We start from the raw sequence: 15,988 nt of genomic DNA, 5'->3' as shown, positions 1-15,988 counted from the left end.
CTGTGCAAGGGGATTCCCATTTCTTTACTTTTTTAAAAACCTTTGGGACTCGTTGGTGTGTTTGGAATTACTGAAGATGTAAAAGGAGCCCCACCCCTGGATTCCCTTGCATGAAAAGTAATTTTCTTCCAGAATTGGTGGTGCTGCTCGAAGTATTGAGTACCAGCGAGAGGCATTAGGCCAATTCCCAACAAGATCCACACCTTTTTCAAGAGCCTCCTGCAGAAGACTGAGGGCCCTGTGTTAAAATAAAGAAATAGCAGGATGAAAAGAATAATAAAGAATAGCAGGATGAAATCAGTGTCTTTTTTCTTCAAAAGCTTCCGTGGAATTTTTGAGCTCTTTGACTTCATTGTTTACATGTTATTTTTCCAAAAGAGCTATTATTCTTTTTTTTTTTTTTTTTTTTTTTTTTTTAAGATAAAATACAAATGGGTTTGACATTAACCTCAGGGATGCAAAGGAATTGTCAGAGAAATTACTGCAAGTCTGGAATAAGGAGCTCACCCCGTGACGATTTGCGTGGCAGGAGGCAGCACCAGCACACACGGTGGCTTTGGGGACAATCCAGAGAAGTTGTCCCTTTGTTTTGAACTCCACCGTAAGGGCTCTTTGGCTCAGCCCTTTGAAAGAAGCCACTTTTGGAAGCGATTGTGCTTATTGCTGTGCTGTAATCACCAGGGCCCTTCTGACGGGATGCTCTTTAATCTTCGTGCTCTGCCAGGCATCCGGTGGGGGATCAAATGGTTTTTCTTGCAGATAAGGATGACTGGAAAGAGCACTTAAAGGTAAAAGGCAGGGTTCTGAGGAAAGGATAAAACAAACCTGAAATCTATTAGGAAATAAACAGCCAACCAATACCTCTGCACTCAGGAAAGTTGCTGGGTTGAGAAAAAGTTCAGATTAAAAAGTGATATACTCCGTACCACTTGCTGGTAATAGCAGACTACTGACAAAAAAGGAACAAATATTTTTTCATGTATAGGATCTGTTAGCAGATACATAACCGAAGCACACATTTTATTGTTCTTCTTTTCTGTTTAAATATGGTATTAGAATATAATGCATGAATTTCAATGGATGTAGCTCTGCAAGGTACACACATAGACGTAATATAAAAATCCATCCTGCCCTGATGGAGAGCAGTTTCGGGAGAGAAAGGAGCTCTTTTACCTTTCACTTGACATTATAAGCTCCCCGAAAACAAACTCTTTCATACACAAGTAATAAGGTCGATTGAAAGATTAAAAATGCTTGTCAAGTTCTGCAATGGAAGAGGTAAATCTCTGCCTTCTTGCTGTGTTTCCCATTGCACTGGTGAGCTCTTGGGAGTGGTGCTGCCCACATCTTATCCATCCATACTGAACTTCAAATTACGTTTTTTCGTTGCTAGAGGTCATCTCAGGTGGAAAACACCAAAATTATATATATAATTATATATTAAATATATTCACCTATAAAATTCCTCAAAACCAACAGCGTTTGCATCTGGATGTGGCCACCAGTTAATTACAAAACAACTTTGGAGTTGCAACTTTTCCTTGAGAACATTTGCAAAATTGGCCTGATCCAATATTTCGTTTTGAATTTTGGTAATTTTGGTCTCTTTTTGTTGTTCAGACCCACTCTCAGCCTAATTGTTTGTTTGCTCTTCTCATCCATCTTCGCTGCTTTGCTTCTGTACCGAGTGAGCATTGATTCACACGGGCATTTAATATTTGTGTGTGTTAGTCATCACAAGGAAAGAGGCATTGTTTATTTTTGATCTTGTAGCCATAGAACAAAAAATAACCCCTCGCATGTAGTCTCAAGCCATATTTAATTGCCTGTCCGGAGTATTGAATGAATTCTGCCACCTCGGTGAGAATTTACGTGCTATGTTTAAAATTAAAAATTAAAGCTTTAAATTAAAAAATGATTTATAAGAGAGAAATATTTATACAATAATATATCTATACAATAATAGATTCCTGTTTGACATTTTAGAGGAGACACAAGGCCCCAAAATAGTGTTCAGTGTTTTATTGCAACCTTGGAAACGGCAAGTTGGTTTAAATAATGGGTTCTGATTTGTAGCCATCCTTCTTTAACTGAATGTTTGCAAACATAAATGAATAAATAAAATGAATGAACTGGGATACCTTGATCCTAACAGAAAAGGAGGAGGAAAACGCTCCTGGCAATCAACGGGATTCCGACATAACACGAACTTCCTTCGATGAAGGGCTCTTGCAAGATGGGGAGCTGCTTTGTTTCCAGTTGAACGTTCACTACAATTTGTTTTCAACGCCAAATTAATGAATGCACAGGTAGTCACGAGCAGCCAGCGGAGCTCCCCAACCCACTGCCTGCACGGCGCAGAGCGAAGAAATGAATCAAGGGACCGCTTAATTGAATGCAAAAACTTCTATTTGATTAGAGCCTATCTTTAGAATTCAGCTTAAGGTCTAAAATATCAGTCCCAGATGAACTGTTTACATTAGTTCGGAGGTTTTGCTTGTTATAATCAAGGACTTTGTGTTATTTCCTGGGAAAACGATAGTAGGGGATGAAAAAAAAAGAGCTCAAGGTGGTGGAAGTCCACCCGTTTTAAAATTAATAGTATTCATTTCACAGCAAGGAGCATTAACATGACTTGTCTTACTCGAAGTAACTAATTAGGTGTTTGAAACATTATAAAAGCATTTGTTACACACCTAGGAGATATATGGGGACTGTAATTATCTTTTTTTACATGCTGATACTGTAATGTAACATGATCCTCAGTCACTGGAAATTACATGTCGAGGCCTCCATTTTACAAGGACACGAATGACTTTAGTCAAGGGCTTTTATTTTTAGCCCGTAATTTATGGCCAAGACAGGCTTGAAAAAGAGAACCCCAAGTGTAAAGATGCCTGGCTCGAGGACGTTTGTGCTTTTTAGGGAATTCCTGCACTGCCCCATTGTCTTGGTCTCAGCCCTGGGGTTTTTGCTTGGTTATTTTTTCGGTCCCTACTCGGGCGGATTGGGAACTTTTTTATTGCAGTCCAGTTCTTACTGGTTTGAAGTTACAGGATCTTGACGTATAGAAATGAAGCAAGGGAAACAAAAATGTTTGCATTTTGAGGGAATACAAGAGGCAGCCTCAGAGCACTGATCTGGGGTAGAAAAGCAGTCAGATGAGCGTGCCTCTCAGTTTCTCTTGTTGTGCTTGGAAAATGCTCTTGTTTCAGCTAGAAAACTGAAATTATGGGAAATAAAACATGGAAAGGTTTAATTTGCTCAGTGCTCTCCTGAGGTGCATGGAGAGAAAGCACTTGCTGGCTAGGAACAGGGAAAACTTGTGTGGTTTTTCAGCTGAAGGCTGCTCCCCTGAGCTTCTACTTTTCATTGCTGCTCCCAAACTGGAAGACATCAGATTACCTAGGCACAGACCTGAGCTAATTAGAATTGGACTGGAGCTAATTAGAATTGGACTCGAGCTAATTAGCCTTGGAAACGATGGGTGAATGCTGTGAGATGGAGTGGGCGATGGAGACCTCCAACTACTGCCCGCCTGGGTGCTATTTCCAGCAGGAGCAGCCAAGCTTCACGTGGACTCATGTTTATCTAGGGGTGGCGTGGTCTGTCACCAGTGGGATTTGGGACCATCACCAACAGAAGATGAGCACTGAAGCTGCTGAGATTGCCCATGGAGATGCAGCCATCATCAGAGGCTAATTCCAAAGCACTCGCTTTGATGTCTCCGAAGGACTGAGGCTGGTTTGTGATGCACCAAGGGCAGCTCTGAGAAGAGGAATGGCATCCCCAGGACTCTTCAGATACAAATCCAGATACAAAACGGGCTTTGTCAGAGTTTTCTCGTCGTAACACTTCACACCTACATCCCAAACTGCACAGGATCAGAGTTTGGTGCTGGCTCAGCACCCTCAGCCTAAATAAAACGCAGGTTTGGCTGAGCTCAGGGATGCTCCGTGGTGATGTGGGTGCCAATTGCACTGTATTTTGCACTTATTTTTAATTTCTTACTAAGGTAGTAAAAGACTTACCAAATCAATGCTACAAACCATACAATTTTCCAGAATTTCATATACCACAGGTGCCACTGTCACAGAGAAGTATTCAGGCACGCTATCCTTAGGAAATCATTTTTACCCGCTTCCCTTTGCAGATTGTTTTTCCATCAATATTACTTTGCTGTTTTATTAAAAAAGGCAAAGGACCAACATGCTATATGACTTCTGAAGTGCCAAAACACAAGCCTTTTGTAGCGCTTGCCACATTCCCAGTAGGCACCATTACTTGAATTAGGTTTTTGAAAGCAGAAATCAAAAGAAACCTTACAGACAAACAAGCTCTGAACCGAAATTTGATAAGTAATCACACCTTGCAAGCTACTGGCTGCAGAAAGAAGTACCCAAAATGCATTTTCAAGTTGGTTTTGTTGTCGTTGCAGGGAACGGGCGGTCAACACGTCGCAGTCCGGGACTCTCCAGCTCACCGTGGGCAACCTGCGACCGGAGGAGACCTACACCTTCCGCGTGGTGGCCTTCAACGAGTGGGGACCCGGCGAGAGCTCGCAGCCCGTCAAGGTGGCCACGCAGCCCGAGTGTGAGTGGGGTCAGGGTCGGGGCCACAATTCTGCCTTGGTGTCACACGTCCCATCTTCTGTCACAGTTTTGAGTTGCAGCTTTGATGCTCACACATCCCATCGTCTGTCATGTCACGGTGTAAATGATGCTGAAATGTAGGCTTTGGTATTTGTATTTAAAAATGAGTACTTTCCATTAGTTAGCATTCACCTCTAAGTATGTTTTATTAAGTTTTGGAGTACTTGGAAGCTTTCAGTTCTGCCTTTTCACATTCTGCATGTCTCATCTGTAAATATTTCCTGGTCTCCAGAAAGAAGAGGAATTTATTGAGTTTATCCTACGGCAGTTTTTCTCCCTTGGAAGGTCCAAGAAGGGCTGTTGCAGAGAAAGCAATGTGACTTTAGCCCTCCCACAGCAAAATTCATTGTTTAGAGGAGTTATTTAAAAAAAATGGTGTTGATAACCAATTCTTAGCATCTGGGGACCAGAGCATCTCCCATTCAAACAGAGATGGGTGCAGGAACCACTTCATCTCCTGCTCTGAGACTGCTTTGCTGTTTATTGCATTTCTTTCCAATTATGCAATTGCTGTGTGCAAACATAACCAGGGTTGTATTTCAGCCCTTTTTGGGTAAATAATGCTTGAAAGTCAGTTTAGGAATCTGCGTTTTTAGAAAGTAATAAGCAAATTTTAAGCAAATAAGCATCAGCATCGTTTAACTATCAGCAATTTCTCTCTGTTAAAACACGTGCAAATGCACGCACACACGATCCTGTAAATGTTTGCATTACGCATACATATATTTACAGAAGGAAAATAAGATTTCACTGGGGAAATCTTGCTCTTTGCAAAGCCCAGGTGAAAAGCAGGCACCGCTTCCCCCTGCTGTTACTGACTGATGCTGCCACAGCCCGGAGTTACCCGCTCTGTTTAACGCCAAGCGTAGACGTATGGAATATCTTTTCCTATTTAATAACTTCAAGATTCCTCTAAAGTGTCAAGTTAGAGCGTGGAGGAAATATTGCTTTCCATTTCTCTGTTCGCTTTTCACCGGTGACCAAATTATCTTATCATTTTTGAAACAACTCTCTCTGGTCCTGGGAGGCAGTCAGCCTCGGTGTGGCTGTCTTTTAGAACACGCTGTAACTATTGTACAATAAATTACATGGCTGCCCCGAAATTGAATTTCCACATTATTTGAAAATATCCGAAGTATTATGCAATCTGGCATTGTTAAAGAAGAAAAAAGCTGATGAAAAAGGACATCTGAAATTCATGTCTGTCAGTGCCTGTTTCTAAAAGTGCATACATTTGCTCGGTAATCAGTTTAAAAGATCAACAGAACAAGTCCCAGCTTTTTGAAATAATCATCCACAATATACGTGCTGGATTTATATGAAGGTTTTTGTCCCCAGATTAAACCTTTTTTTTTCCCCTTTTTCCTTTTTTTTTTTTTGTTGTAAACTGCAACCCCTTTTTCCTTGCCTTTATGGTATATAATTTCACTACAGTATTATCGGCCCGGATTTAAATCCCCCGGATTTAAGCCATGTCTAATCTTTTCATACCACATGTGGAGACTTTGTGAGTTATTATTTTGCCTCCTCAAGATGCTGTTAAAGCAGCTTGGAAGTAGAGAATAAAGAAAGGCATCTATTCTTGCACGGGGGATTGAAAATGTCCATCGGAGGTTTGAAAGGGGTTCCCCGCTGCGGGACCAGCTCACGGCTTTTCACATCCCTGAGGAATTAAAGGCCGCTTCCTAATAAATCTGCGTCTCCGTGATGTGTGTGTTAGCTGCTGGAAGAGAAGATGAATAGGGAGGCATGTTGGTGTGCCCCAAAGAAACGCGGAGGCATCTCTGCAGCCTTATCATCTCCGTCCCAGGGAAATCAATTTAGCGTGCGCTGACATCTCAACTTCTACCCGGGCAGCTTCGTGAAGGACAATTAATAACGGCATCTTTCTGAGGCCTAACTCCTGATTTCTGAGGTTTGCTTATACCTACTTGCAGAAGCCCACCTGTATGTCTGCCACCTCCTGTGGGAGCAGATCTCAGCCCCCCGTAGTTGCCCCTGGAGGCGAGCCCCCACCTTCTTGTCTTCTGCATAGAGCAGCCACTTGGCCAAAGATTAAACCTTTTCCTCCCCATCTTTCACAGAAACCCTCAGTTAGGAGGCCTTTTATCTGAGTGGGGCAGCATTAAATGCTCCTGGGCTCTCCCTCTCCATTTGGGTGAAGGTTTCTGGTCCCAAACCAACGTGGTTTTGTAGCCAGAAACCGGGCTCGATGCATTTGTAGACCTCCACTTTGGATCCTCCTGCCCATCTTGAAGCCAAGAGGAAGAGGGACTACACTCAGCAGTTGTCCTAGGGTTATTTGGGAGTGATAACTGCAGGCTCTTGGGAGTGTCAGGTTTTAGGTTCACAACGGGAGATGGTATCACAGCAGGTTCCTGTTTTCATTAGAAAGAGGTAAGCGTAGTTATAGGAAAGAAATTGCCTGGCAGCTGGGTTGGAAACCAGTATTTCAGAGATGATAAATGAGGGGAAGGTGGATGTGAGCACAGGAAATCCTCGGGATATGTGTGTGTCTCTCAACGTGGGCCAGGGCGAGTTTCAGGGACTTCAACGTTTTCTGTGTGGTCCAAGAGAAGGAGCAGCAGAAAGTCAAGGCATTTCAGGGCTTTTTCATCACTGAGCGACCATCGGTACCCAAATCAATGTTTAGACTGGATAGCTCTGTTTTTACATGGCCAACCAGTACTTTGTTTAAACCGATATTTAAACTTTTAGCTGACTTAGAGCAGGTGGACATCCACGTGTTGGGCTCAGATGGATGCGTGGACGGACTTGACTAGCTACAGAGCCAACCTGATCAGTGTAAGGTTATCATACAGCACACATGAATATTACTAAGGGGAGGCAAACACCGAGGGTAGAGTTCATAAGCTCTTAGAGTTCATCAATGTCTTTCCGAGTTACTTCACTCGGCATCCAGGTTTCCAGAGAAGCTGACACTAATGACTTTTAATTCCCACTGGGGGCTGGTGCATGCAGCCTCAGAAATCAGTCCCTTTGTCATTTTTTGTGATTATGATGGGGAAGATACATATATTATTTAATCCCTGGCTGGCTGCACCTAAGTTTTTTGTCTCAAAAGACAAAACCTGCCATTGATACCATGTTAAAGCAATTGCACCAGAAGCTGCTCAAGTTGGTTTTCTTCTTCTCACTCCAAGTTTCGCAGTGGAGACAATATCCAAATATCCTTTGAAGGCATTAGTTGCACAGGAAACGTTGAAAGGACACGAACAAAATTCCAGTCGCAGTCTCTTGTAACGTGCGTTTGTCAGAGAAATGTCAAAACCGCATAGCAAATTAAAAGATCATTAACATGAACGCAATGAGATTTGACATGAAAAGCAAGGGAAAGCAGTGTTGTCTTTAAAGTGCACGCGGATGACAATTTTATCAGGCACAATCGGTTCCGTATATGTTGACCCACACAAATTAAGTTTGTATGTGCTGGAGTAATTGAATTTTCTGATGTCTTGCATCAGACCCATCCATTTTTGATACCTCTCGGGGTCCCCAAATAGGGCCGGACCCTGCTGCTGTCGGGTGTTGAGTGTTTCAGAGGGTGCTAGAGCCATGTCAACTCGTTTTGGGCATCGATTTGTCACGGTGCCGATAATATTGTCGCTCTAAACGATGCTAAATCATTTTGTGCTAGTCAACAGCAGTTGGTTTGTTCAGACCTTTGTGTACTGATGGAATAAAAAATGAATAATTTTTATAAGCCCTGCGGCTAGTCCCGTTTAACGAGGGAGCCCTTGGGCTCCGTCGGGAGCCTCCTGAGCTCCAGCCCACACTGGCTGTCACGGTGATGAACGGAGGACAAGAGGCTCCTGCTCCCCATCCATCAGCTCCCAACAACACCACATTTATTACTGGAAAGGAAAAACTCGTCTCTGTCCGAGGCGGTGTCCTCACCCTGCCAAATTTCGGGTGTACCCAACAGAGCCCCAAATAACGAATGGCCAACAACGAATGGCCCCTTGAGGTTTGGACAGCATCACCGCCACGAGACACGGGAGATGTTTATCAGCATGTGAAAGGGTCAGGGCAGGTAAAAAAAAAAAGCCAGCATCTCCGGTGGATTGCTTCGGCAGGGAATTTTTCTCGTCGTTGGATGAAAGGGGGAAGCAGCGCTGAAAAATGTGTTGTGCGGAGTCATTAATATCCCCCTCATTTGTGTGTATCCTTCCGTAATGGCTCCGTAAAATGCACCCCGGGGTAACTTTACGCCGTTCTTACATGGTTCTTTAATTTTATGAGTAATTTACGGGGAGGGCTGGGGAAGGGGGGGAGAGGTTTTCGATTGCTTGAAATTTTAATGGAACGTGTCTTCCTTGCTAAATGTTGGGCAGGCATGAAGGAGAAGATGGTGGCGTCTGTTTTTCTGTCTCTTTGACTCATGTGTCTAGCTTTCCATCCACTTATTTCTCCCAAGGCCTTTAAATCTTTTTTTTTTCCTTTATTTTTTTTTTTTTTCCTGGGAGTGAAGCTTGGCTTCTGGCTGCAGTTCCTGAATTTGAAACCGCTTTGCAATTAGAGCTCATTCTGGCCATTGTTTTTATTTGCTGCTCGTTTTTCCCCCTAGTAAGCATCACAGGCAGGAAACATGTTTGAAATAGGTTTCTTTTTACTCGCTGGGGGTCTGACAGCTCCGGGTCTTTGCTCTAGGTACGTGCTTCACTTTGCAGCTCTGGTCTCGTTCTAGCCTGGCCCTTAGGACACTTGGTTTGTCCCCAGCACTGGTCCAGGTAATGCCTCCGACCTCCCTGCTGGCCTCAGTGCTGCCTCGGGTGCTGGAAAATACACACTTGAATCCCACAGACATGACTGCAGTATGAATTTTGTCCTCTGTTCCCTGCCTTGTTTTTGTTTGTTTCAACCCGGCGATCATTTCAAATAAGATGGAAATGATAAATATTTATTTTGCGGGGAAGCTGAAGCTTTCTCCCACGGCAAGCATCGCTCCTGCCACCGCTCTTGTACACCTTGTCCACCCCCTGCCCCCTTCGGGGCCGTGCCTGTGCTTCGGGGACAGGTTTGGCTCTTGGGGTATGAATAAACTTGAAGAAGAACTGCTTGTTAGAGGTTGTTAGTACTGATAATTGAGATTGAAGACCATCTCCTGGTATTTTATTCTTCAGAATCTGCTTAGCTTTAATGTCATGACTTTTGTTTTGCATCTTTTCCGTTTTAAGGTAAGTTTTAAGGCAGAGGCAATAACGGTCTCTGTTGGGTGAAACCCAAAGCTTCAGGTGCTCTTCTTGGCAGGAGGTTTTAAAACGGGATTAAAACATCAATTTAAATATAGGGTGAGTAGAGGAAGAGTAGGAGAAAGACTGGAGGTTCATGGTTCACGGGAAATTATGAAGCTGTCGTCTTCATACAAATAGTCAACAAAATGCTGGCTGTATTTTGAAGTATTTTTTTGATTGTTTTCCTTTTTCATTGCCCTAATGAACCGATATATTTCATCCTGTCATCCTGCATGTAAAGCTCATGAAAAGCTTACACTGAAGTCATGTGAAAGCCGCTGAGAAATATTTCGGAAAGGCATTTTTCTGTTTTGGAAATATTACCGGGTGTTTCAGCGCCATGGCAATATTTTGTTTCGTTTTCCTTGCGAGAAGCGAAAGCTGTCACCGCGTCTTCCCAATGTTTTGATTTCTCTGAAAACCGTGTTTACCCAAAATAATCCAGCTCAGTGAAAATACTCCAAGGGCTCTAAACGAGAAGAAGGATTCTCCATGGCCGAGGTCTCTCTACACGGCATGCTCCCTGCCTTTTGTGGTTCATGGAGGTTGTTGGTATGAAGAAGAACCCACCAGTTGTCATCTAATCATTTATTTTCATATATAATAAGCTTCTCTGCCTAGAAGCAAGTCGTAATTTTGCTCCAAATCTGCTGAGACACACTATGCCAAGTGACGTACTTCTTTTTGACTGATTTGCGAAGAAGGAGCAGAGAATTTTTATCTTTATTTCATCTGGACTTTTCTTCCTGCCCCAGAAATCTTGCAGTCTAAAGAGGTAAGATAAAGAATGGGTAGGAGATATATTATTATGCCACTTTATGGGCAGGAAAATGAAGCATAAAAGCATTAAATTATTTATCCAAGCTCCCTCTGGAAGCCTGAGCCAGAGCCAGGATTGCCGTAACCTATCTTTCTGGGCAGTTTCTCAAAATAAAAGGTTGAATTTTGGGCCCTGTTGAAGTCAATAGGAGTTGCTTTTGATTTCTGCGGATGCTATCATTCCCCTTAAGTGCATAGCGGGGCCTCCAGCTGAACGCTCCTCCATTCAGAAGGGTTTTCCTTCCAGTTTTCAGACCTCGGAACAAAAGCGGGGCATGTTTGGACACCCAGAAACACATTTTGTAACAAAAGCATGTTTTCTAAATTAATTTATCTCACTGACTGCAGGCTGTTACTTGGTTGATGGCATTATTTTAGTCTGTGTTTTTGTATCCCATATTTCTTTGGGTTTCTTATTTACAGTAGTGATCTCTTGACAAGTTTTAACTCATGGAGAGATGTTTTCCCCAGTATAAACCAGCTTCTTCCTCTGCACACGGGCTCGTGGCTCTCCTGCAGAAGCATCCAGCCTCTTAAAACAAGGTCTTCTCTTATTTATTTCCATGGGACTAAGTAAGGAAAAACATCTTTTAGGTTCCCTCTGGTTTAATTATCTCTTCTCATAGGGTTTTAATGAATGACAGAGCATCCCATGGCACTTAGACATCCCATGCAGGTGGTTTAGAAATAAAACATTGGTGATTGCTCCCTTACAACTCATCTGAGGGTGCTTGTAATGGTCAGGAAGCACCGAAATCTGAGAGTTTGTATGGGAAGAGTGGAAATAATGACAAGTTCCTAGGTCTGTTGCCTAACCCTTCTCACTGAACATGTCCTAAAGAACAAACGCGCTGTGAATCTCATCCTGCTTTTCCTCTAACATGTTGTCGTCTGTGAGAATCCAGCAAAGTTACTGCATGAGCAGTAAAAAGAAAAAGAAAATTGCTGATCTGCAACAAGGGAAAGCAAGCCAAGAAGTTTTTACAAAAGGATTGTTCATTGCAACTTGAGTTTTACTCCACTAAGGAATGATACTTGTGAAATCCCAATGAAGAGAATAGAAGTTGGCTCGGGCTGTGGCAGCAAAGGTCAAGATCTCTGGGACCAGAGAGAGAAAGAGGGAGGAAAAAATAAATAAAACAAGCAGGACTGTGAGCTTTCAGCTTGTATTTGGGGGATTCGACTTGAAGGTGATGTTTAGGGCTCTACTTTCTCGTCCCAAGGCTGCCGTGCGTAATTCTGCATCAATACTTAGAGCTCAAGGCTGGAGCCCACCAGTAGCTCCAAAAGAAGTTCAATATCATCTTCTAGACCTCAAACCAATGGTCTTGGGGGTTACTACTTGATCCTGTACCTGCCAGAGGGCTCCTTGAGGAGTTCAGCTGCTCTTCTCTCCGGTCTCCAGTGGGACCTGGGCATGAGCCCAAAAATTCAGGTCTGAGAGGGATATTAAACATGTTTAGGCAGTTGCCAAGCAATTTTTGACGCAGCTGCCCACATTCCTATTTTAGGCACTGGTATCTTTCCTGGATCTTAATAACTATTATCATCAAAATTTTAAGCGAATGACAGCAAAGAGGAAAACTGTGCAAGAGAAGCGAAGGCTCCTGAGAGCAGAAATTGGATTCAAGAAGCAGTTGACTGTAAAAGGGATACCAGCTCTTTCTGACCCTACAACAAAGCAGGGTCACTAGAGGTCTGAAAGCCTACAAGTGGCCAAGACTGCTAGTGTCCCTCCCCGAGCTCTGAAGTCCTCTTCAGCTCCCCCAGCTCTTCTGACCCCAAAAACGAGCCACATTGACTGAGCTTTGCCATTGTAGGTATGCCTCTGAGTGTCATTTCTCCTGCCAGAGGATTCCAGCTCACCCCACATGAGTGGGGTTTCAGCAGCCGGGCCGGGACGTGGATGTGCAGCACTTGTGCTCTGTAGGATGGGAGGAGGGATGGAGTTACGGCCCTTCTCCGGAGGCACTCAAAGTATTGCCAAGTGCACATGAACTATTTGCTTTTTTATGGACTCCTGAATGGGAGCAATTCCCCCAAATAACCCCAAAACTGGCAGTCGGGAGAGCAGCAGCAAAATCGTTCCAAGCAGTTGTTGTTGCTCGTGTTTATGAAAAAGTCTGAGCTACTGAACCCATCTTTTATGGGAGCAGGAGGGCATTCTCAGAGAAACAGTGCTTTTGGAAATATATTGAAGTGTTTACGTGGAACTCATGGTAACAGAAAATATGCTGTTCCTCTGCCAGCCCTCCTTGCTTTCTTCTTTTTTTTTTTTTTTCAGAGAAAGGACGCTGTTAGTTGTAAAAGACCAACTTCAGAAGAAATACGATTTAATGTCTCATTTTAATGGGACGTAAAGTGGTTCTAGAGCCTCTCTGCTACTTAGCAAAATCAGAATTTAGGAAAAGATTGAAAACCTAATGCCAATTTTCTCCAGATGACTGCTTGTCGGAAGGGATCAGGGAAGATTACGAAATGCTTTGTGTGCGCTGCAAATATCGAGACCTTAAGCACGTTACAACGCCTGTCGGAAACATGAGATGGAATGAAAAGGGAAAGCCGGGGGAAGAAAATACAAAATATTTCAAATGTTAACATTTAAAGCTGGAATTGCATGTGATCAAAGGCGTGCGGGTGCCGTGCCGTGCGCACAATAGCCGGGGAGTTTATTTTGTGCTACGGCACGCGCTCTGTTGAAAGTAAAAAGATGCTATTTGGTGCTGAAGGTGTTCAGCAGTAACCTCCTGCTCGACCTTTGCATTTTGGCCATGATTATCGCTCGGTTTTCTTCCGATTTTGCTGGAGTTCAAGGTGAAGGCACAGATAAACTGGAGGGATTCTCTCCTCAAAACCTTCCTTCGCCACTGGGTTTGGTCCAACGGAGACCCGCGGTGGCTGATGTTCAGGAGGAGGACTGCTGGTGCTTGTAGGAGTTTATTAAGATTTTCAGCTCTTTTGTTTTAAGAACTAATTCAAGCTGAGTGTGATGTAGTTAATGTGCCATAATTTGCATGCAGAGAGAAATTGGAGCACTTTAAGAGACAGTCTGCATAACAAAAGGTGACCCGCTATTGTTCCTTGAACAATGGCAAGGGATTGTTTGGGGTTGGCATTTGAGGACTTCTGTGTTTCTTCACCCACCACAATCTGGTGTTAAGGCACACTTTGCATTTCAAATGATCTCTATTTAGAGCTAAAACTATTGCAAACTTCTACAGTTACCAGCTTAAATGAATTAAATATCAGTTTCAAGGACCAGGTATTTCAACACTTTGATTGTCATTATTTGTGTCAACACTTATATTGTCATTATTCGTCAAATATTGTCATTATGTGTTTGTGCCCAGCCAGGCCAGACCCGTGGGCTCCTGTCTGTGGGGCTGCTCTGGGTGTCTTCCCTCACCTGCATGAACATTGTCACCTTGTTCTGGTGTTATTTTCCGTGGGTTTGGCCTCCCTTTCATCTCTGTCTGTCTAAGTTTTGAGGGTCATGCTGCATAAGGGGGCTGAGAGCAGCACGGGAGCGGAGATCTCACTCGGTCCTTTCCTTCCTGTGCAGTGCAAGTGCCAGGGCCGGTGGAAAACCTGCGGGCTGTGTCCACTTCACCTACCTCCATCCTCGTGTCCTGGGATCCCCCTGCCTACGCCAACGGCCCCGTGCAAGGCTACAGGCTCTTCTGTACGGAGACAGCGACGGGAAGGGAGCAGGTGAGTGGGAAGGGGGGAATCCAGCCTGGGCTGCAGAAACTGTTTCATGCTGGTGAAAGCCCTCTTCTATTTGCTCTGAAATTGCAGCAAAATGTTAAATCCTGTTTAAAGACCCATTAGAATTCCCCCTTTACATTGTGCTAAGCCATCAAGATGTTGGTAGCAGGTTGTACGTGTGATCGTTGTAGAATACGTGGGTTTAGTTGCTTCGTGTAACTTCTTCCAGGTTTATTGTAGGAGGGTAAAATAATGCAAATCCAGCCTAGAAATGGCACATCCTCTCACCAGACTGACAGCTGCTCGTAGTAAAAATTCCTGTTGCGGATGAATGTCTGTAACAACCTATTCTGCTAGAATTTGCCTTTTATTCCATCTTAAATAAGGGTTTAGCTTCTCAAAGAGCAGCATATCGGTCCCCAAACTGCTCACCCCTGTTCGCGTTGCTCCTGGTGACCTCTTGCTGTCTGTGTGTGCTCAGAACGTGGAGGTGGAAGGGCTCTCCTACCGGCTCGAGGGGCTGAAGAAGTTCACCGAGTACACCCTGCGCTTCCTGGCCTACAACCGCTACGGCCCCGGCGTCTCCACCGAGGATGTCACCGTCACCACACTTTCGGATGGTAAGTGGAGAAGGAAAGACCCAACGGGTTGCTGGGTTGAGGTCGTGATGCTTTTTTTCTCTACGTTGAGGAAGAAACAGTAATGAAGCAATTTGGTTATTCAGCGTGCCGGACGGAAACCAGAGATTCATAACCTGCCTGCAGTGCTCTGAGCTAATGCTCATCTCCAGGGATAATTGGTTCACTTCATTATACCTACATCTAATAATGAGGATGCTGCACAGCTCTATTTTCTCTCTAACTCGAGCATAGGTGTGGATATTTCCTGTAGCTATTTCATTGCAATGGCATTGGAGGACACAACTGCCTGCCTTTTCCTTGCATGTTATGTGGTGGGGCAGCAGATGTGCCTGTGCTTCACCCTCTGCTCGGTCACAGCAGCTTCCCTGCTATCCTCCCCAGGCTCCCAGGACACACAGGGGAGGTACATCAAGTTGGGTTTTGCATTAGGAAGCACTTAGTTGTGTTGGCCAACACAAGAGTTTACACCTACCTTACTCCTGGTGAAGACACTGAGTCTGATTCGTGGACCTAGCCAAAGCAGGAGTTACAAAGTCACTTATATCAAAGTCACTTTGGCCACAAAGGTGTAAAAACCTAAAAAGGACAAAAAAAATAATAATAAAATTCAGTGGGGTGGGTGCATGCAAAGCCCAAGAAGGATCTCCATCAGGCTGACTTTTCCAAATAGATATTTTTGCTGCCAGGCAGTTCTCTCTGGTTTTAAGAGGAAATACAGCCCTTACGGTTAAAAGAGAATAGCTGATACTTGCTGGGGGAAGGAGGAATAAATGAAGGGGAGAAGAGAGCCCGGAAAGCAGAAGAGAGAGCAGAGACGGGAGGGTGCCGGTGCTTCAGGAACAGTTCCCCACTGAGCCCCACAGCCAGAGGGATTTTTCTCCATGCCAACGCTTTGTTTAAAGATGATCCAAGA

General features: G+C 44.0%; 1 protein-coding gene across 1 annotated transcript in view; it reads left to right on the top strand.

The window, feature by feature from the left end:
- Positions 1-15,988, top strand: part of DCC (DCC netrin 1 receptor) — a 360,844-nt gene that overhangs the window by 232,726 nt on the left and 112,130 nt on the right. Inside the window, exons 9-11 of the mRNA XM_032206156.1 lie at positions 4,439-4,593; positions 14,289-14,437; positions 14,916-15,054. Coding sequence (XP_032062047.1) covers positions 4,439-4,593; positions 14,289-14,437; positions 14,916-15,054 — 443 coding nt within the window. The remainder of the gene's footprint in view (positions 1-4,438; positions 4,594-14,288; positions 14,438-14,915; positions 15,055-15,988) is intronic.

The sequence above is a fragment of the Aythya fuligula genome, chromosome Z (assembly GCF_009819795.1).
Source record: "Aythya fuligula isolate bAytFul2 chromosome Z, bAytFul2.pri, whole genome shotgun sequence".
NCBI lineage: Eukaryota > Metazoa > Chordata > Aves > Anseriformes > Anatidae > Aythya > Aythya fuligula.
This window is presented reverse-complemented; position numbering and strand designations above follow the sequence as displayed.